We start from the raw sequence: 23356 nt of genomic DNA on the forward strand, positions 1-23356 counted from the left end.
GCTGTACCGCAAGATTGGGTGCAATTCCGTTGGATGGCGGGTGAGACGTTGTAATAGCAAGAGCAGGCGCAATTCAGCTGGCCGAGCGAGGCACTGTGTCGCAAGAGCGGGCGCAAGTCAGCTGGTCGAGTGAAGCGCTGGGGTGTAGCTGAGAAACCTCCACCTGGGGAGATGGGGGAGGCTCCTTCGCGCCGCCTCTCCCTTCTAGTGCACCCCACGCCGTTTCCTGGCGCAGGTATATGTGATGGTCGGACCAGGGCACCGCAGGACGTGTCTTCAGGTCAAACGGATTGTGAGACAAGGTGTGGAGCAGGCGCAATTATCTTGGGGGCCTCCGTCAAGCTGTTCAGGGAGGCACCGCATCACATTGTTTTCCAATGCAGTCAGGTCCAAAAACAGCCCCCACTTACTTTGAGAATAGTGAAGCTGCAGCAGGTGCAAATAAGCTTCAGACAGTGTTACAAGCGCTGCTCGGAACCCTCAACTATGGCACCCAACATCCAGGACTTATGCCATTTGTGCAAGGCAGTGACATCGAAGCATCTCAGGGACCAAGCAACATACCATATCCAGAGTCCTTCCCACAGCCTCTGCCTTCCTTCTTACCTAGTTATTGTTCTTTCACTCCCACTCCAGGCTTTTAGTCTGTGGATGGAAAATCATGAACCTACACTCACCTATGAAAATCTTACTATTGATGGTTTATTTTGAGCCCCAAATACAAAGGCTTGTTTGGATCGATGTTGCAGCAGGCTGCCATGTAAATAGTTATTTAATAAAACGTTTTACCCTGTTACTTGTTGATTTTGAGCCCCAAATACAAAGGCTTGTTTGGATCGATGTTGCAGCAGGCTGCCATGTAAATAGTTATTTAATAAAACGTTTTACCCTGTTACTTTGCTGGTGTGTTGTATATATTTATAATATTTGCATAGAGTTTGTCGTTATTTTGGGTGGGGTGGGCGGCGGAGCCGAGCTGTCTTGCAGCCATCATGGTGTCGAGCTCAGTTCCTCTCACTAGTTTCGTATTTCTCAAAAGGGGTTGTTCATAATGTTTCTATTTTAACGAGGTCAAAAAGAGATCCCATTAGTGGCCTACTGATTTTGCTTGATTCCTTTTGTTTTTTTAACGATTTTTCACTATCTGCAAAGACTAAACAGAGTATTGCGACTCTGTGCTTGTTTGTAAATAGAGAATGAACCAAAGAGAACCAATTCCAAAACAATAAATGCTAGGATAACAATCAATCAAATGGAGAGGGAAGCAGGCACGACGGGTTACAACGGGGGCAAAGGCCTGTGTTACCTACCCTTCACTATCTGCAAAGAGAGAGTACTCCTAAAAGAAAAGAGGAGGGGGGGGGGGGCAGCGTTCAAAGCACATCAGCGTGCATAAACACGAAAATGTTTTTACCTACCACGTACTTGACATTTTAAAGCTTTTGATATTTGCTATTAAAAAACCATTGAAATTCACTGAAAAAACCATAGGTTATAGACCATATATAGTTAGGAATTAGCATTTACAAAACCTTGAAAATTCACTGAAAAAACCATAGGTTATAGACCATATATAGTTAGGGATTAGCATTTACAAAACCTTATTTTACTCGCACAAAACCATTGAAATTCGCATATATAGTTAGTTGCACTAACTATATATCGCGCACCCGCAATCCACTGCTGATGATGTCACATATTACATCATTCATGACATGGTCAGTGACATCACTGATGACATCTCAAATGACATCACTGATGATATCACTGAAGACATCTCAAATGACATCACTGATGACATCTCATTTGACATTACTTATCACATCACTGATGACATCATTCATGTGATAATACGATGAACCTCTTCAGACTCTAATATAACCTTAGATACAATCAGTGTAAACAGACACTCACAGACTGTCACTCATCCATGGAGTTACTCACACATCTAGTCAGTCATGCAAAGAATCAATCACACCTCCATTTCCTCAACTATACAGTTATACACACCTTACTTATTCAAACATATACTAACACATATTTACTCTCTTATACAATCCTTGATACAAGTTCACTATGATCCATACAGCCACTCACACATTCACTGGCTCTTATGCACAGTTATTTATATATGTCAACTCACACATGGACTGTGTTTTACATATGTACTTACTTTGACATGTAGCACTGAGATATCCTTTCACTCACCAATACACTCATGCACACAGTCAACCCCCCATACAGCTGTTTCCACATGTACTTTTGAACCCATACATCTAGTGAATCAACTGCTCACACATCTATGCACAGAGTTACACACCTCCCAGTCACCCACACACACACACTCACTCTCCCATACAAATACTTGGCCAACCAATCAATAACCCATATAGTTACTCATATAGCTACTGATCAACACATGCAGCAGTTTACAGAACAACAGACATAATGATGCACAAATTAAGACAGTTTAGTCACTAACCCATGCACTCAGTGAGACACATTTAATCACTCACTCATACAGTCAGTCACGCACCTACTAAATCCTTCATCCAGACACTTCTACATCTACTCATTCTTCAATATGTAAAACATATTTAAACTTTACAGAAACACACAGTCACTGGATGATGTCATCAGTGATGTCATCAGTGATGTCATCAGTGATGTCATCAGTGATGTCACTGACCATGTCATGAATGATGTAATATGTGACATCATCAGCAGTGGATTGCGGGTGCGCGATATATAGTTAGTGCAACTAACTATATATGCGAATTTCAATGGTTTTGTGCGAGTAAAATACGTTTTTGTAAATGCTAATCCCTAACTATATATGGTCTATAACCTATGGTTTTTTCAGTGAATATATATATATATATATATTTTAAACAAATATATATGTATATATTTGTATTAAAAAACTTTACACTACTTAATCCTTTAGCATGCACCCCTTTACAATGAAAATGTAATTATTTTTACAGGAAAATATAAACCATTAAAAATATATAGAAAGTGTTTATACTTACACGTAAAATACATATATTTAGTGGTGAAACCTTTAGCATTCATGCTTTTACAGCAAAATTTGTTGTAAAGGCATGCATGATAAATGCATAGTTGTAAAAAATGCACTGTAAAGGTTATGCATGGTAATGGCATTTGCTTTGTAATCACTGCTTTGTAACAGCATGCACTACAACAGAATGCGCAGTTCCATCATACATCCAGCTGTTTCGAATCAAAACAACATGTAGCAACATGTGTTCACAATGAAAACTGATTATTGTGTAAAATTTCATCTAAGCAGAGCATACGTGTTAATAAGTAGAATAAACACACAAGTTCAGTGCACACACTGAGATTTTAAGGTTCAGTGCCTTAGAAGCATACTCTTGTTAAGATTCCCTAAGGCTAGCACTTAAATTAATGTAGGTTAACAGCAAAACACAAAGGCCTTTCAAAACACACCCCAATCCAACTTCTTCCATGATAGTGATTTTAGACAGCAAGTACCTATCAGTTAGTAGTAACACTAGATATGAATATTTAAATATATAAATATTTTAGATCGGAGTATTGAAATAACACGTTGTGGAATTGCCCACATTCACAGTAAACACCTAAATCAATGTGTATGTTTCTAGAGTGAGTAAATGAAAGGAGTAAGGGAGCATTGGGCCACACTGTGTTTCATGCTTCCATTGCCACTGGTTGATATGAAAGACTTAGTTGTGCTAATACCAACTGTAGCAACTTTGTTTTACAAATAATTCGAAACTCATTTGAAAAAATATTGAGAACGTTGCCAAACAAAATGTACTGTAGTTTTTGGCCAGGTTCATGCTTGGCAGATACCTCATGCATGCATGCTGCAGGGAAGAAGGACGACTCATACTTGAGGAAAGATTGCAGTGAACCATGAAATACAATAATGTAAATTGAGGACAGGACCCCACTGAAACTTTTGGTTGTGTTTTGCTTCCACTCTACAGGTGATGCTAGGTGGTGCTTGGTTTGAGAAAGATGTGGGCGACCCCAGTAGAGTGTCTGATGAACAACTCTTGCTCAGAGCCACCGAGGCTGTGAAGAACCAACTGGGAGTAGAAGAAAAGCCTTCTCTTGCCATTGTGAAGTTGCACAAGGTAATGTACGGTAAAATATTGTCTGCTATAGGTAATCAGTACAATCCAGTTACCCTGATCTTGTTCTACTTTTTGGCAGCTTTTGACGAATTGACCAAGGGTTATTTATAGAATGCTGTAGCCAGGTGATTGATATACATGGTACAGCATTGCCTTGTATCTCTTCATGACTCATAGTTATAGGTCACCAAAATCATTTGTGTAATTTCATCTAATTTTCTTCTTCTTATCTGGGTTATATGCCATCTGTCTTTACATTCGCTCCCAGTTTATCAGAAGCCTTGATCGTGTTATCAGCTCCAAGCTCATGAATTACATTTTGCATGAACTCAACAGTAAAGGTAATAGAAAGGTTTAGTGCCTGTAGGAATGCAGCTTGAGATGGAGGTCAGTAGCCTCTGATTAAATGGTGATATAAAAGAAGTGCTCCACCTGTCCTAACCAGACTAAGACAACCCTCCAGTTTAAGTGGTCAGGCCATTTCACCTCTGCTTCAGCTCTAGTTTTCATGGCAGGCCGTAAGCTGTCATTCGAATCCCATGTAAATTATCTTAATAATAAATTTGTATTCCCATCTGCATAATATCACCTTCCAACTGTATAATTTTTCCAGCATTTGCCCACGTCTAGGGTAGAGTGACAGCTAGGCTTTCTGCATACCTTCCTTAAAACAATCACACAGGGAGGTTGGGGGTTACATCTGCATCTTGAATGATCTTCCTGTGCTTTCAGAGAGGGAGGCAGGGCACACTTACATTTGGCTAATTTATTCCCTGCTGTACGTCTGGAGCCAGGGCAAGGTTGAAAGGGGGTGTTTCTTTTGAAGTTACCTCCACATCAAAGACATTTTGAGCATAAGCACAGGAGCCCTTACCCCATGTTTATAGACACTGCCTAAGACGTGTAACCAAATACTACTGGCTCTACATGCTGCACATTGCCCGGGACTACTGTGCTGCCAGGAGGGACTGCCATTTGGACTACTTGCTTTATTATGTTGGCCTGCTGCCTGCTGATTGTTGTGCTGTAGGACGGACTATCACTTTGTACTGCCTTATGCTCTTGACTGTTTACCTGCCTTTGGGCACCAGTGCTACCCACAGGATTGCCACCTCATGTTCTTATCAGGGACTCAGAAGTACTCCTGCACTATACATGATCTGTGGGGCGCTCAGAATGGCACCCTTTTGATTCCAGGGACCCAGCGTGTAGTGAGCGCTGTTCCTTGCTCCTCGCGGTTATGGGTCAGCTCCTGTGGGCACTATCGGAAGAGCGGGGATTGCTTATGCCTACTTTGTTCTTCCAAGCCAGTGCGTGGGGAGCTTTTTCCCACTGTGGAGAGCAGCACAGGAAGAGTGATTTGCTCTGCTGGAGTCCAAATTGTCGGTGTGTTTGTTTCAGGACAGATTGTCCTGAATTCCTGCTTTCGAGGCCTAAGCCTGCAGCATCTCGTCAGTGCACGAGGAGGTCTTTCCCACAACCTCCGACACCCGAGAAGGCCACCATACCACTCTTGAAGGACAGCTGGCACAGCACCAGGAAGACTATCACCCCCAGGGACTTTGTGTTTTCCCAACGTCCCAGCAACTCAGAGTGAAGGGCAGAGAACGCAAAGGTACAGCCTGACGACAGCCTAGTGTTTAGCACTCTGGCTGCAGGAGGACCGAACAAGGCCTGACTGTGGTATCACTGGTCTCCATGGGTCAGTGAGACCACGCACGGACAAAAGACAAAATCTTGTCAGACCTACCATTTCTCCCATTTGAAACTGTTAGATGTAGTTGGGGTTTCACTAAAGTTGCAGTTACGGTCCTAATAGATGTGCATGTGCATCTATGTCCAAGGCTTAATTTAGGCCTTAATGTGATACTTACTTTAAACTGCATGTCTTGAAATCTTTTTATGTGCCTTATATGCATTTTAAGTGATCTGTGGAAAACCTAACCTATCTCCAAGGGTACACATGTGAGTGTTAACAGTTTTGTCCTGTTTGGATTAGAACACAGAAAATTACCATATAGAGTGAAGTTTTCACTTCAATTGATTTTATATACCCCAAACTGCTTCATTTCATTCCATCATATAGGTATGTATGCCGTTTTGCCATGTTTAGGAGAACTAATACTGGATAATTGTCAGGAATCATTCGGTCAGCTCTTTATACAATACAGGACACTTTCGTTCTAGGAAAAGATCCAGGGTGGTGGTGAAACCTAGGATGGTGAGTTTCTGGGTAAATGTGAAATAGTCCGGAATTCCAAGATGGCCGCCGCTATTGCCGCGGTGAAAGATTAGAGACGTTCTAGTTTCCTGTAATCTTGAGGAGCGAGCGCGCAGAGCACTGCGCACTTCAAAATAGACTTTGCCGCGAGTGGCCGTCATTCAAGGCGCTCACAGGAATTTCGAGTTTCAGTTGTGTTTTGGGGGTGTAAATCGAAACACCGTTTCAGGAAACATTAGTTAAAAAGACGAACTTGTGTTTGGTGCGTCTTAGGCAGAGACTGTGTAAGGTTCGAGTCTTCCGACGTGGTCAGTGAGAAAAGACCGTTGTGAAGAGGCAGCGCTTATGCAGAAGGTCCAGCGGAAAGCTTCAGAGGAGTTACATGACTGAGAAAATATTTGTGAACTTTTCCTGAGGAGAAGTATCCTCAACTTTGCAGTTCAGTGAGTAAGTGAGGCTGCGGAAAGCTTCGACAGCAGACATTCAAGCAACTGAGGATAAAGTAAGACAATTCAAAACCTACTTTGGAAAGCATCCAAGTTCTCCCTACCAGTAATTCCCCTTTGCGCTATCCTTTTCTTCCCTCCCTCTTTTTCCTTCCTGGTTCCTTTTTGCGCGCATCTACAAAAGCACTAAGACTGTCTACGAGAGTATCAAGGCAATCTACTAGTACCTGTGAACTGAATCTATTTGAAAGAGACGTTATCAATGAAGAAGGTAGGGAAGGGTTCTTGATTTAGTATAAGGAAATATTCACTAATTCAGTTTACTAAATGAGGTGTTTTCCTTTTCCAGCAATATCAACTCCTTCATGGTAACCGCTCACAACCACTTACAGAGAGGGGCAAGGCTCTAAAGACAGCTGGTAGGATAAATTGGAATTTCGAACTGTATGTCCAGAAAGAGTAGTTTGGAGTTGCTGCATTGTCTTTCTCTCTTTCCTCTGTGCATTAGGAACCCAAGTGCAGTCCTGAAAACCAGTTGAATTTAGAAGGACTAGTGGGTACCAGCTGTAGTTGGAGTGTCTCTCTTTTCTGTCCACTTCCGCTTTCCCTGTCTCTGGTGCAGTTGCTTGTGAAGCGGCGTCACTAGGGAAAGGGCATTGGGAGCAAGCATCAGTTCTGCCTCTGCGAAGAATCTGGGACCTAACAGTTTGAAGTGCCCAAGTGGTTCACTCGCCCAGGCAGAATGGTTGAAGAGTTTAGCTTAAAATCTCTAGGAGAAATGTTAGTAGGGATTCAGAGAGAGATTGGGGCAGTGAGGGAAGAAAATAAAACTTTGAAACAGGAATTAGTAGTTTCTCGCCAGGAAACCTTGCTGTTATCCCGGAAGGTAGATGGGTTGGCTATGAGTAATCCAGTGGGGCATTCCCCAAGTTCTAGCAAGGTGACCACAGAATCTGATACTAGAACTGTAGCTCAAGTTATTCATTCCGTTTCCCCTTTAATTCCTTTAGCGGCCCGGAGCGTTTTCATGGGGACCCTCAAAAGGCTCAGCTGTTTCTGACCCAATGTTCTTTACATTTTATGTGTCGCCCCACCCTCTTCCCTGATGCCCAGTCTAGAGTGGCGTTTGTTTTGTCATACTTGCGGGGGGATGCTGCTAATATGGCAATGCCTTTGGTAACACGAGATGATCCCTTCTTGCACGATTCTGATCGTTTCAAGACGGAGTTTCTCCGCATTTTTGATAGAAGGAGGATATCTCAGGCTACTGATAATGAATTGCTTGAGCTCAGACAGGGGTCTGGAGATTTGATTACGTACTTGGCACAATTTAACAAACTCATTGTTGAAACTCAATGGCCCGAAGAGAAGAGAGCAGCCTTGTTTTATCGAGGACTTCGGGATGAGTTGAAGGATTCCCTTGCTCAGCTTCCCAATCGGGCAACGGAGCTTTCGGCATTGGTAGATTTGTACTGGAATTGGATTTTCGTAGTGTGGAAAGGAAAGGTGAAAAGAAAAGAGATTTTCGGGTAAGCATCCCTCGCTTCGATAGAATCAAGACTGAAGTGTCCAAGAGTGGTAGTGCTCAATCCGATGTAGAACCAATGCAGATTGGAGCAGTTCGTGGACCCTTGAGTAAGGAAGAGAAAGAACAGAGACGATTGAAGAGATTGTGCTTGTACTGTGGAATGCCGGGACATTTCGTTAAAGAGTGCACAAAACGACCCAAGATCCAGATGAAGGGAAACGCCATGAACCATCAGTAGAGGGGGTCGCTCTGATGGCGGAAGTGGAAAAGACGATCCCAGAAAGCCATTCCCTTTCAAATACTTTGCAAACCTTGATGCCTCGTCTTATTTTGCAGTTGACGTTAATGTTTCGAGGTCGAGAATTATATGGAGTGGCGGTAATGTTGGATTCAGGTGCTACGGGCAATTTTTGTGATATTAAGTATGCAGAACGAATGGGCATACAAGCCATCCGGAAGGTTAAAAGTGAACCAGTGATAGCGGTGGATGGAACCAATCTGTCTTCAGGCCCCATCACTTGCCACACAGAGCCAGTGGAGCTTTATCAAGCAGATGGTCATCATGAGCAAGTGCAATTTAACCTGATTGATGCGCCGCAGTTTCAGCTGATTTTGGGCTTGCCGTGGCTTGCGTTGCACAATCCAACAATTGATTGGGAGAATCGAACGGTGAGGATGCAATCTGATTTTTGTCTGGAACACTGTTATAGTAAGGATACGCCGAGTCTCATCCCGACTCAATCTCAATTGCTTTTGCATGGGGGGCAAACTATCAGTGTGATTACTTCCGTGGAAATTCCAGAGGAGTATCAAGAGTTCAAGGAAGTTTTTAGTGAACAGAAAGCGGAGATATTACCTCCGCATCGCTCTTATGACTGTGCTATTGATTTGGAGCCGGGTGCGGTGCTTCCTTGCAGTAGAATTTATGCCCTTACGGAGAAAGAGAATCAATACTTGAAAGAATACTTGGATCGATATTTGGCAAATGGATTCATCAGACCTTCCCAATCCCCAGTGTTCTCGCCATTGTTTTTCATTCCTAAGAAAGTAGAGGGAACTTTAAGAACCTGCATCGATTATCGAGCCTGGAATAGAGCCACCATCAAGAATCGATATCCTTTGCCCTTAATTTCGGTCTTACCTGATCAGATAAAAGATGCTCACATTTTTACCAAGTTGGATCTGCGTGGGGCCTATCATCTGGTCCGGATGAAGGAGGGTCACGAGTGGAAGACTGCATTCCGAACTAAGTTTGGCTTGTTCGAATATTGCGTGATGCCATTCGGCCTTTGCAATGCACCTGCAGTGTTCCAGCATTTTATTAACGACGTTATGGGAGACTTGATTGACAAGATTGCTGTCATCTATTTAGATGACATTTTGATTTTTTCTAAAGACCCTCAAGAGCATCCGGAACATGTGAAAACAGTGTTGCATAGGTTGCAAACTCATCACCTATTTGTAAAATTGGGAAAATGTATATTCAGTTCCAATCGAGTGGAGTTCTTAGGATTTGTATTGTCCCCGCAAGGAGTAATGATGGATCCGGGAAAGGTACGAGCTGTTGAGGATTGGCCATCGCCAAAGGATGTGAAGGAAATTCAGAGGTTCCTGGGTTTTGCTAACTTTTACCGCCGTTTTATCTCCGGCTTCTCACAGTTGATTGTGCCCATTACTAGACTACTCAAGAAAGGAGTGAAATTTCAGTGGTCCATTGAGGCGGAGAATGCCTTCTCTACCTTGAAGAAAAGTTTCACGTCCGCTCCACTTTTACGTCATGCTGATCCGAATGAACCCTTTTTTGTGGAAGCGGATGCTTCCGATCAAGCTATTGGAGGGGTTTTATCACAGAGACATCCAGAAACAGGACAACTGCATCCCGTTGCTTTCCGTTCACGGAAATTGAATTCGGCGGAAATCAATTATACCATTGCTGAAAAAGAACTTTTGGCAGTCAAAGACGCCTTTGAAGATTGGAGGTATTATCTCTTGGGGGCTCGTCATAAAGTCACTGTGTTCACTGATCACAAGAATCTGCAATTTTTGAAAACGGCAAAGACCTTAACTCCCCCGGCAGCTACGTTGGTCTCTCTATTTTTCTGATTTTGATTTTGTTATTACATATCGACCAGGCAGCAAGAATGGGAAAGCAGATGCATTGTCGCGAATAGATACAGTAGAAACGCAGCATGTGGTGGAGATTCAACCCATTATCCCTGAGACTCAAGTTATCTGCACTATCACCTTGGATAGTTTTCAAAAGGAAGTCCGGAAAAGTCTGACTACAGAGGAAATCAATGCTTGGGTAGCTCAAGACCCGGAACGCAAGTGTTATCAACAATTGCCATACTACAGTGAAGCTTTGTATCTCCCAACCTTGTCATTGCAAGAAAAGGCCTTGAGAATGTGCCATGATCAGCCGTTAGCTGGCCATAAGGGCATTATGAAGACTCTAGACCTAGTTCAGCTTTATTTTTGGTGGCCTGAGTTGTCTTCCTCTGTCAAACAGTATGTGTTGTCTTGTGATTTATGTGCTCGAAGTAAGGCTACACGACAAGTTCCGCAGGGTATGTTGCAACCCCTACCAACTCCTACCTGTCCTTGGCATACTGTATCCATGGATCTTATTGTAGATCTACCCCTTAGCAAAGGGTTTAACACCATTTTAGTCTTTGTGGATACCTTTTCCAAGATGTGTCATTTTGTCCCTCTGTCTGGACTTCCCTCTGCAAAAGATTTGGCGAGATTGTTTGGGGAATACGTAGTGAGGTTACATGGAGTTCCCAAGATAGTAATATCAGATAGGGGGGCTCAGTTTGTTTCCCATTTCTGGAAGGCTTTTCTCCATGGGTTAGGGGTGGAGACTAGGTATTCTACTAGTTATCATCCAGAGACTGACGGCCAGACTGAGCGTCAAAATCAGGAACTAGAACAATATTTGAGGATGTTTCTTATGGATCAGGGAGGAGAGTGGGCTGATCAGTTGTGGATGGCTGAATTTGCATGTAATAACGCTAAAAGTGCATCTACTGGCTATTCTCCTTTCTATCTCAATTATGGTAGACATCCTAATCCCTTCTGTGTTCAAGAGGAATTGGGGGTGCCAGCAGCAGGGGAGTTATTGAAAGACATGTCTTCCCTTCACAAATCTGCAGAAGAGAATTTGATTAAGGCAAAAGTAAAGTACAAGCAAAATGCAGATCGACATCGCAAACCAGCTCCAGATTATCAGGCAGGAGATAAGGTGTGGTTGTCGACGAAGCATTTGCGTCTCAAGGGAAGTAGGAAGTTTCAGCCTCGTTTTGTGGGTCCATATGTAATCGAGGAGGTTTTGGGTCCAGTCACAGTGAGGTTAAGGCTTCCGCCTAATATGAAGATTCATCCAGTCTTTCATGTTTCATTATTGAAGGAAACTTCCCCTCATGTTAGAATAGAGAAACCTCCTCCACCTCTTCTCGTTCAAGGACATTCTGAATATGAGGTCAAGGGCATTCTGGACTCCAAGATCCGTTCCAACAGGTTATTTTATCTGATCGATTGGAAAGGATATGGTCCGGAGGACCGGTCCCGGGAAAAAGCTGAAGATGTACATGCTCCTCAGTTAGTTAAACGTTTTCATTCTCAATTCCCATCCAAGCCAGGACCGATGTCTCGGTCTTTGAGAGGGGGTACTGTCAGGAATCATTCGGACAGCTCTTTATACAATACAGGGCACTTTCGTTCTAGGAAAAGATCCAGGGTGGTGGTGAAACCTAGGATGGTGAGTTTCTGGGTAAATGTGAAATAGTCCGGAATTCCAAGATGGCCGCCGCTATTGCCGCGGTGAAAGATTAGAGACGTTCTAGTTTCCTGTAATCTTGAGGAGCGAGCGCGCAGAGCACTGCCCACTTCAAAATAGACTTTGCCGTGAGAGGCCGTCATTCAAGGAGCTCACAGGAATTTCGAGTTTCAGTTGTGTTTTGGGGGTGTAAATCGAAACACCGTTTCAGGAAACATTAGTTAAAAAGACGAACTTGTGTTTGGTGCGTCTTAGGCAGAGACTGTGTAAGGTTCGAGTCTTCCGACGTGGTCAGTGAGAAAAGACCGTCGTGAAGAGGCAGCGCTTATGTAGAAGGTCCAGCGGAAAGCTTCAGAGGAGTTACATGACTGAGAAAATATTCGTGAACTTTTCCTGAGAAGTATCCTCAACTTTGCAGTTCAGTGAGTAAGTGAGGCTGCGGAAAGCTTCGACAGCAGACATTCAAGCAACTGAGGATAAAGTAAGACAATTCAAAACCTACTTTGGAAAGCATCCAAGTTCTCCCTACCAGTAATTCCCCTTTGCGCTATCCTTTTCTTCCCTCCCTCTTTTTCCTTCCTGGTTCCTTTTTGCTTGCATCTACAAAAGTACTAAGACTGTCTACGAGAGTATCAAGGCAATCTACTAGTACCTGTGAACTGAATCTATTTGAAAGAGACGTTATCAATGAAGAAGGTAGGGAAGGGTTCCTGATTTAGTATAAGGAAATATTCACTAATTCAGTTTACTAAATGAGGTGTTTTCCTTTTCCAGCAATATCAACTCCTTCATGGTAAACGCTCACAACCACTTACAGAGAGGGGCAAGGCTCTAAAGACAGCTGGTAGGATAAATTGGAATTTCGAACTGTATGTCCAGAAAGAGTAGTTTGGAGTTGCTGCATTGTCTTTCTCTCTTTCCTCTGTGCATTAGGAACCCAAGTGCAGTCCTGAAAACCAGTCGAATTTAGAAGGACTAGTGGGTACCAGCTGTAGTTGGAGTGTCTCTCTTTTCTGTCCACTTCCCCTTTCCCTGTCTCTGGTGCAGTTGCTTGTGAAGCGGCGTCACTGGGGAAAGGGCATTGGGAGCAAGCATCAGTTCTGCCTCTGCGAAGAATCTGGGACCTGACAATAATATACCTGCATAATATGTACAGTAATGGAGTTTACTGATGTTTTACAAATAAACAGTTGTTCTTTGATTGCATGCATTGTGATGTTTTTGACAATTCCCTAGTTGGCAAAGTGATTACTGATTTATGATGTTTTGGTCATGGGTTTCTGTATATTATATTTTATATTTTTATATAACATTGTGTGGAGTCTCTTTTGTGGTGTATTTATTGTATCATTGCTGTGAGTGTGTTGGGCAAACCCTTTACACATTGTCATTGGGTTAAGCCTGACTGTTCTGACCAAGCTACCAAGGGGATGAGCAGGGTTATCTTGGGTTTGTAACTCCCTTACCCTGACTAAAGTGGTAGGTTCTGTCTGGCTTAAGTGCATACCCTAGCCAACCAGAAACCCAATTTCTAACAAGAACCATTTCCCGTCACCTCAATTAAATATGTGGATTCCTCCTCACAATTCCCACCATGGAAGCACTCTCATGCATTTGACAAGGGTAAATTTGCGTGCTTTTCCAGAGTGGAAAAATACCTGCACATATTTACTCTTACAGAGTGACCTAGTTAACGAGTTCTACAAACCTTCTCCTGATCCTAAACTTGTAATTGTGGTATTTTGGCTAATATGGGTGTTTTATGCATTTGTAAGCGCACTTTCCGAATATAAAATCACCCCTCCCCCATCTAGATTCTGTGAATCAAGAACCGGAATCTATCGAAATACATGGTGTTGCTCATCTAACTACATGGTACGTGTGCTGGATTTTTCCAGTGTTGGCACCTAAATGTTTATGTTTATGATTTGATGCTATTTGGTACTTTAAGATCTCTGTACTGCTGTTTTTGCAAACTGATTCAACATTTCTAATATGAAGAATAACGAATTATAATAAGATATGGTATTTTGAATAATTTATGCATTTTTCTTTTGAAATTTAGGATTGCATCCCACAGTATACCCTGGGACACTGGAAACGAACTGGTAATACTGAGTTTTAAATATCATCGATTAAGTTTTGTAGTAGTTTCGTACTTTTTTCCCCTCCAAGATGAGCAACTGAAGATGAGAGTGTGTTTATCATTGGTTCATGTTACTCTTAAGTTCTACAATTTTTATTGATTTTATACAATCTTGCAAATATAAAGGTGGCAATATAGTAGTACCCATTGATTTCTCTTTAAAACACAGTGTTATGTATCTATATACCCACTGAAAGGCACAGCCAACTGGAAAGAAGAAATTACAAACTAAAAAGGAAGTTGCATGTGTGTGTGCACACAGTTATAATCTATATTTTCACCATTAGAAAACCATGTAAATTAGGGAATATATTCTAGTGCATACAATAGAATTAGAGGATATTTTACTCTAATAATATCTATGTATTCTTGTGGATATGATAGAATTGGATGAAGTTTTACTGTATTTTATATATATCCAACAAAAATTTGAAGTGGCGCCTTTGAGACGAATGATAAAACTTTGTACGTATGAGCTAATGCTTTATTTCCTATAAGTATCAGATTAGAGTTATTTTCTAATGTCTGTGTAAACACCCTTCCTAAATATATTACGCTTTTACTATTTCTACTCGGCACCCACCCAGATTCCAGTTATAATTACAGTACTGCTTCTCTTAAAGATATTTAGCTTCAAATAATTTTCCTCTGCATATGAAAATAAAACATCCAAATTCTGCTGAAGACCAATTGTGGTAAGGTAAAAAATGACAAGGTCGTCCACATGCATTAAAAATATACATTTGTGAACCTATTTTAGGAGGGAAGCTCTTAACATTCTTAAATTGATCAGGCAAATCATGAAGATAAATAGAAAACAAAAAAGGAGCTAAAATACAGCATTGTTTTAAGCCATATTCTATGGGAATCTTTGGAGATAATCCCCTAGTGCTACCAATCAGGACTTTACACCAGGTGAACAAGTGTAATGCAATAATCAATCTCAATAAATTCATTGGTATCTCAAGCCTAGCCAATATCTTCCAAAGGGTAAGTCAGCCCATCCTATTGAATGCAGTCAAAGTCAACAAAAGTGCAGTATAAGACTTGCGATCTGAGCACAACGTATTTATCTACTTGCAATCTGAGCACAGCATATTTATTCAACATATGGACTAATGCTATGTTGTCGGTACTGAGTACTTGGATCTGAACCCTCTGTGCCTCTCTTGGCCTAAACATAAAAGTTTGCAGAGTTGTTGCAAGTGTGAAAGGCATTGCTTGAGCTGAGCTGTAGTAGAAAATAAAATTGACAGAAACTGCACTGGATGGATCCTCTAGGATAATAGTAGATCATATAGATTACACTGTGAAATATAAATGCCTACAAATATTCAGTTTGTTCTCATTTATCTGATAGAGACACCTAGCCGCAGATTCCTTACCTTTGAACTTCCAGGCTTCAGGCCGGATCCGAAAGATTTTTCTTAGCAGTACCCCTGCATGACAGTAGATGGCGTCGGTCGACTCCGTGTGACGTCAGCGTTGCGTTCATCATGAAGTCTGCATTGTGAATCTTACCACCGCTCAAGTGCTCTAACTTCAGTTCTTTTCTTTCCGGGCCAGCCAACACAGATCGTTGAAGAAAGCCTACCCCTGTAATTTTTGTACAGACATTTTTTATACTTTTTGTCGACTCCTTTTGGTGTGATAGGGATGTCTAGTCAGAAGACCTTGGAATTCAACCCGAACTGCGCCTGTCACCACGCCATGTCGGTCAGTGGAGAAGTGTGGCTCACTGGTTAGAGGAGGCATACCCTGAAGCAGAGGTCAGACCCGGGACCAGGGTTCAATTCCCGACGCGGCAGGGTCTTGAGCCCAACTGTCCACGGACTCGATAACTCTCGCTTCGGTGCCCACTCTAATCATGGGTTCACACTCTGCAACTCTGGGCATTAAGCTTGCTTAATCTCCACAACGGCCCCCCTGCGGCGGGATGCCTGGCCTTCACCTTGGGGATGCCCAGTACGGGTTATCTCACAGGGAAAGGCCAGGACGGGTTCCCAATGCAAGCGCCGAGATGCCCAAGGGTAAGTCGAGCGCTATATAAGACCTCACAAAAAAAAACAAAAAAAAACGGACCCCTACTTGGTATGTCTCTGGTGCCTGGAGCGTGACCACGACATGAAGTCTTGCCTCGATTGACGGGCCATGGTGCCAAAAGCTTTGAGGAAGCGGTCCCTAAAGCTACTCACGGCCCAGTGCCTCGAGGTCAGCCCATCGATTTCGATCTGGGTCTCGGTCGAGAGGAAGGTCCGAGCAAGTCTCCCGAGGTTCAAAGTCCTTTTCTTTCAAGTCGTCGAAGTTAAGAAACGAGCATCACAAGAAGCACAAGAAGTCGAAGCGTGCTTTGACTTCGCCCCGTCCATCGTGCGACAAGATGGAGGAACCTCAGCATTCGAGGCCCGCATCACAGAACGGATGTCTGGGTAGGCTTCACCTTTCTCTCCCTTTCCAGGGCCAGGAGCAACCCCCACACAACCTAGAGTTTTATGAAGCCATTTGTGCCATATTTGAGCAGCCTGACCCTGCTGGTGTGACCTGGGCCCGCAGGCTTGGATGAAGGAGGAGTCCCCATGGGTTCCACACCTTTGGCTCCAGCACCGCAGCCTCCTACTGGACCGGCACTGGTTGCACCTCCACAGTGATCTTCCCTGACGCCCACCGGCGGCGCCTCCCCAATCCTCATTCTGAATGACAGGAAGCTGGTCAGCTCCATGCTGTTCAATCTGTCCTATTCTGAAGGTTTAGGAATGGATGATGAGGATTGGGAAGGGGAGCAGGATCCCTTAGAAATCCCACAACCTCAAGACATGAGGAATTGGGTGATGCCAGTAGCCTGAACACCTCCCCAAATTCGGGCATGCTGTCTCCCCCTAACCTGGCTAGAGAGGGGAGTATCATTTGCTATGGTGGTGCGTAGGGCTCCGGAGGTCTTGGACCTGCAGCCCCCTAAGGTGGCAGTCAAGACAAACATCCTGACAGAAGTCCTGCAGCCTGGTGACTATACCTCGGAACCCTTGCTTCCTTTCAATAAGGCCTAGATGGATGTTATTCTTCTTTGCACCTGTCCAAGCCCAGCACAAGGGCACCTGTGAAGAGAACGATTGCCCGCCGCCATCGCCCTGCACTGGGTGATCCAGCTTTCTTCTCCAACCATCCCACCACACCCCACCCTTCAACCTTGGTGATTCAAGCCTCCACTTTCCGTGGCACGTCTAACATTGAGGTTGGTAAACACTGCATGCCTTTTGGACTGTTATTCCCATTTAATATGGAACACTGTTGCTACAGTGCTGCCCACAGTCTTGGAGGAGAACCAGATTCAGCTCTCCCAAGCTATTTCAGACGAGAGAGGTGCAGCGAAGTTCGTCATCCGATGTGGCTTGGACATGACAGACTTGCTGGGCAGAGTGATTTCCACAATGTTGACTGTACGTTTCCACGCCTGGCTGAGGACATCTGGTTTTTCAGGGGATGTCCAGGCTAATCTTATGGACATGCCCTTTGATAGCCACTGTCTCTTCGGAGATAAAGCAGGTGCAGCACCTGAGTTTTTCAAGGACTCACAGGTTATGGCCACGTCCTTGGGCCTCACCAGAACTCCCCGGCCTGTGCCTGTTTTTCGCTCCTTTCATGACTAAAGAAGGGGCTACCCATTGCACAACCCTTTTATAGCCAGGGGGTCTATAAATTTAGCAACCTCTATGGGGATGTGGACGCCGTTCACCCTGAAAACAGAAGGCCAGAAGTCGAGCCAAGCTACAATCCCCTCCTCCAATTCAAAACCCTCCTGATCCAATCCTCCAGGATCATTCACACCCACTTGGTGGCAGAGTACGGCATCATCTCCACCACTGACAGAACATCACCTCAGACCGGTGGGTGCTGCTAATAGTCCGAAAGGACTACCTACTTCTCTTCGAGACTACCCCTCCATCCATGCCTCCAGTTTACGATCGGCTGATGGAGGATCACTTTGCCCCACTCCACGAGGAAGTCAAAACTCTCTTGGCCAAGGGAGCTGTAGAGAGGGTTCCTGTGCCAGAAATAGGCTGTGGTTGTTATTCCTGGTATTTTCTAGTTCCAAAAAAGGATGGAGGCTTTCGTCCTATCCTCCACCTCAGAGTCCTCAACTACTTCCTAAAAAAGGAGACGTTGAAGATGCTCACCCTCGCTCAGGTCCTGTCTACCATGGACGCGGAAGGCCGGATGGTAGCGCTGGACTTGCAGGGCTCCTATCTTCATATCCCCATCCTGCCTGCCCATCGTCGCTACCTGTTCATAGTGGACCACAAGCTTTTCTGTGCTCCCCTTCGGCCTCACCAGTGCCCCTCGGGTGTTCACCAAGTTGATGCCAGTGGTCACAGCCCATCTGCGGAGATCAGAGGTTCCAGTCTTCCTCTATCTCGACAACTGGTTGTTGAAGGAGGGCCCATCCCAAGCAGTCGCCTACCCCCTCCAGACTACAGCGAACCTCCTGCATTCGCTGGGGATCACTATCAACGTGCTGAAGTCATACAATTTCCTCTCAGATGCTCCCTTTCATCGGAGCGGTTCTGCACACAGCGAATGGTTTCTTCATCCGCAGGTGGTGCAAGGACTCTTTCAGAAGTGGGGAGAGCATTGGTTTGATCTGCTCGCCTCCCCTGAGAACGTGAAATGTCAGCAGTTCTGCATTTTGGAGTTTCCAAGGCGACTCTCGCTCAGCAGCACTTTTCGTCGCGAGTGGAGCTCAGGCCTCCTGTTCGCCTTTCAGCCCATACCAGTCCTGTAAAAGAAGAACAGGAGCGACCGGGCACAAGTCGTTCTTGTGGCTCCAGACTGGGCATGGAGAGTCTGGTATCCTGAGCTTCTGGCAATAAGCATTGATTCTCTGATCAGGCTGCCCCTTCGGGAGGATCTTATGTCGTAGCAGCAGTGGAAGATCCTCCTCCCAAACTTGTCCACTCTCCACCTCCTTGAGTGGTGATTGAGCAGCGACAGCTGTCAGCTTGTGTTCCTCCCAAGTTTGCAAAGTTTTTCTGGTAGCCAGGCATCCCTCCACGAAATTGGTATATGCCTGCCGATGCAACAAATTGTAAATATTGTACGGAAATGTCTGTTGACCCCTTATCTACTTCTCTGTCTGATGTTCTCCTGTTCGAGTTTCCTTGGTCTAGCATGGCTCTGCTCTGGGCACTCTGAAGAGCTCCTTTTTGGCCCTCTGAGCTTTTCTTCGGCTGCCAGATCAGCCCTTCACTTTTCAAATCCCCTCTGCTGCAGAGATTTTGCAGGGGTTAACCCACTTGTTTTATTATGCCACAGTGAGACCATAATTTGTTTCTTACTTTCTTGATGAGCGCACCATTTGTGCCGCTGCACAACTGCCCTCTACAGTTGCCCACTATCAAAACAGCTCCCTTTGGTGGCGATTACCTCTACCAGGAAGGTAAGCGAACTGCAGGCACTGTCACCGTAGCCTCCTTACGTGACCGTCTTTACGGACGAAGTGGTACTCCGAACTAGGGCATCTTTTCTGTCCAAGGTTGTAGCACCTTTCCATCTCGGGCAGTCTGTTACTCTGCCCACTTTCTATGCACCTGCATACCCTTCTGCGTCTTCACCATCTGGACCCAGAAAGAGCATTATCCTTCTACCTTGATCACACCAATGACTTCCAGGTGCATTACCAACTCTTTATAGGCTACGTGTGAGCAAAGAATGGGCGTGCTGTTCAAAAGATGACCATCTCTCGCTGGATTATTCTCTGTATTAAAATATGTTATGTCTTGGCAAAGAAGCAGCCTCCTGACGGCCTTAGAGCCCATCCCACCAGGGTGAAGGCAGCCACTACAGCCCTCCAGCGTGGTGATCCAATCGCTTATATCTGCTGAACGCCCGTCTCTGTACACGTTCGCCAGACACTATTGCCTGATTTCTCAAGTTTGCAGGGAGGGCCTTGTTGGCTGCTCAGTCTTGCAGGACTTTCTGGTCTAAAGCTTGTCCGCAGTGCCACCTCCGGGGAAGGTATTGCTTAGGTATCTGTTGAAAGGTAAGGAGTCTGCGGCTAGATGTCTCTATCAGATGGACAAGTTACTTACCTTTGGTAACGCCATATCTGGTAGAGACATAGTCTAGCCGCAGATTCCTTACCGACCCACCCATCCTCCCCGCACTGCGGAATTGTTTTTAGTGTCAGGGCTGTTCCCGTTCAGGGCCCTAGTTGTCTTTTATCACACCATAGTCAGTCACTTCATGGCAGCGTGCTTCTGGTGTGGAAAGTCGTAAAAAATACTGACGTCAGCTTGCCGGAGTGGCAGTTATATTGGTGACTCGAACGTCATGATGACGGCGACCGTGCCGCCGCCAACGTCAAATTGAGTCGACCAATACCACCTACCGGTGCGCTGAGAAAAATCTTCAACCCATCCTGACGCCTAGAAGTTCAAAGGTAAGGAATCTGCTGCTAAACTATGTCTCTACCAGATGAGGCGTTACCGAAGATACGTAACGTGTCCTTTAGGTTTCGGCTAGACAGCGCATGTGCAGTCTCAAAGAGATGTGTTGTGTTCAATCTGTGGGCTTTAGCATGCCCATAGGCTTCCCATTTGCTCACTCCATAGTTGCTTTCAAATCCTTTGGCCCGTTTGTCCATGGCATGAATGCGTCATGCTTCTTTCCTTCCCCAGAGCAAGGTCTAAGTACTTGTGTCCATCCACTGCTTCTGTTTTGGGAGCTACTTTTTTCGTTGTCATAGAGCACTCCATACGAGTGCTCCTGTTGTCACTCGCTATGTCCTCTGTCTCCTGTTTTAATGTAGTCTTTATATAGTGTGAACACTACCTGAAGGTATTATTGGAGCGCTTTCAGTTACTTTACACAAGGACATATTCATTATTGGAGTGTGCTCAGTTACTTTACACAAGGAAACATTCATTTTTGCAGGTAAGTGATTTGCCCAGAATCTCAGGATATTGGGCCCAGACTTGAACCCGGTTTCTCAGTTCCATAGTTGGTAGCTCTGGTCTTAATGCCACTGTTTGTTATTTGTGCCTAAATGCTGCCTCTTCCTGTTGGTATGAGCCTCTGCAGGCATTGGGAATGGCAGGGGGCCATGATCCCCGTCCCTTTCAGCTCTCCTCCACCTTTGACGTTCCAAGCTGTTGCTGGGTCTTTCTCCACATTGCTACCTCTTCCGAGCCTGGTAGGATCAGAGTGTGTCCTGACTGAAAGCATCTTTCTACATTGAATCCATCCCCTGTGGTTGCTGTTCCACTGTGCATCTGTTCTCCTTAAATTATCGCAGCCATGCCTGTCAAAGTCAAAATGACTATTTTTATTATCCTCTTAGGGGTCGCCTTACTCTTAATTTGACAGATGTTCAGGTTAAAAGAAAAATAAGAGATACATGCCCAATGAGCAGCTACATGTGACGGAATGGACCACTGTGCCCCTTCAGTTGCTCATAGCACTGTAAAGCACTACAAGGCTCAGTCAGTCAGTAGTTGGTGACTGCAGTTGAGCTTGCACTATGGATTCCCGCCACCTCCACGCTTGCAGTCGTCTAGGGTTGCAGTTTGCGATGTATGCTTAATGTGGTTTTACCACCCTCACAGTCTTAACATTGCTACAGTGACAGTGGGCAGTCGCAAACTCAGTCATAATGAGTTGCTGTATGTGTGCCCCTTTTTTAAGAGTATTTTTACTTTTGCCTTTCACTCGGACAAATACGTTATCTCATGTGACTGCAGCTTTTTGCAATTATTTAATACATTGATGCTTGCTGCTCACATTGAGATCACTACTGAGGTAGGTAGGGCGGAAAAGGATTCCGTTTGAAATGTTTACAGTTCTGCCACTGAAACGTAGAAAACAAGGCTAAATCACAGCTTCCCTGCTTAACTTCTGTCCTCTTGGGCTATACATCTAAAAGGCAATAACCTTAACAAAGCCATTCTCTCTCGCATCATCAAGACCTATTGGCATTGCCAATCCTTGTGTTGTATATGTTGTTGAGATCAAGGTAAAAACATATTTTGACATACAATCTTATTGTGACACATAATAATATTCTATAGTTAAAGTTTGTGGAGATTTACTTCAGAATTCTGAAAAGCGGTACTATGGGAAAGACAACCAAAATAATCTTGAAATAAATAAAAGAGGGTCATCTTTTATGTTTCATTTTGCCATATTACAGAGATCGATGCCCTTATTTAACAGTAACATTATAAACAACCTGTTACCAATAATCACCTCTCTTTTTCTCACAGACAATATTTTTCGATACCTGGAGGACAATGCCTTGCCTTTGAGTCTTATTGGAGCATCCTTTGAAGGGGTTTCTGTCAATGATTGTATCTACAATGCCCGGAAGGCTGTGGAAAGGCTCTTGGGACAGAAGCAAGTGCTGTGAGAATAAAATATCTGGAGTTCTTAAACTGGAATCTACCATAAAGATTTCTACGACTAGTCTGCAAACAATTCTGTTTAATTTCCTCACCATGTTTTCTTCCTATGGAAGTAAAAAAGAACTATCCCTCTAAAAATATCGAATATTTGTTATCTAAGTATTCATACTTGTATCCAAAGATTAAAATCAATCAACTATTAATAAGTAAAGAAGACCTAATATACATATACTCTCTTAATCTGTAAAGTATGACTATTCTAGTATGAAACACAAGATATGGATAAAAGTGAATGGAAATTACCAATTTGCTCAATTTACCTTAAAAGGTGTTTATTCCCTACGGGAAGTGATATAAACAACATCTGGAGACATTTCAGTGTTTATTCACTATAGTACATAATATAAACAACATTAGGAGGCATGGGGGCCTGGTTTAGCTGCATCCATGGCAGACAAGTGACCTTGCAGCTCCCACCAACTTGCCTATAATCCTAATTGAATCCGTGGGCCAGGTTGTGGGGATCTGGCCACAAGCGTTTCTGTTGCTAGAGTGATGCGCTTGACGAGTTCGGGGCACTGAATACAGGGACAGCAACTCCGTGATGAGCTCCTGAGTAGCAGAACACCGGCAGCTTCCTTGACAAAATGGAGGTGAGTCCCCTGCTGCCCGTACACTTTGGAGCAAAGCATGACT

General features: G+C 44.1%; 1 protein-coding gene across 1 annotated transcript in view; it reads left to right on the forward strand.

Annotated features, from left to right (window-relative positions):
• The window catches only part of PPOX (protoporphyrinogen oxidase), a 203116-nt gene extending 180233 nt beyond the window's left edge, over window positions 1-22883 (forward strand). Inside the window, exons 10-12 of the mRNA XM_086951574.1 lie at window positions 3999-4148; window positions 14187-14229; window positions 22523-22883. Coding sequence (XP_086807700.1) covers window positions 3999-4148; window positions 14187-14229; window positions 22523-22665 — 336 coding nt within the window. The 3' untranslated portion in view covers window positions 22666-22883. The remainder of the gene's footprint in view (window positions 1-3998; window positions 4149-14186; window positions 14230-22522) is intronic.
• Window positions 22884-23356: the final 473 nt, after the last annotated feature.

The sequence above is a fragment of the Lissotriton vulgaris genome, unplaced genomic scaffold (assembly GCF_964263255.1).
Source record: "Lissotriton vulgaris unplaced genomic scaffold, aLisVul1.2 SCAFFOLD_2463, whole genome shotgun sequence".
Classification (NCBI taxonomy): domain Eukaryota; kingdom Metazoa; phylum Chordata; class Amphibia; order Caudata; family Salamandridae; genus Lissotriton; species Lissotriton vulgaris.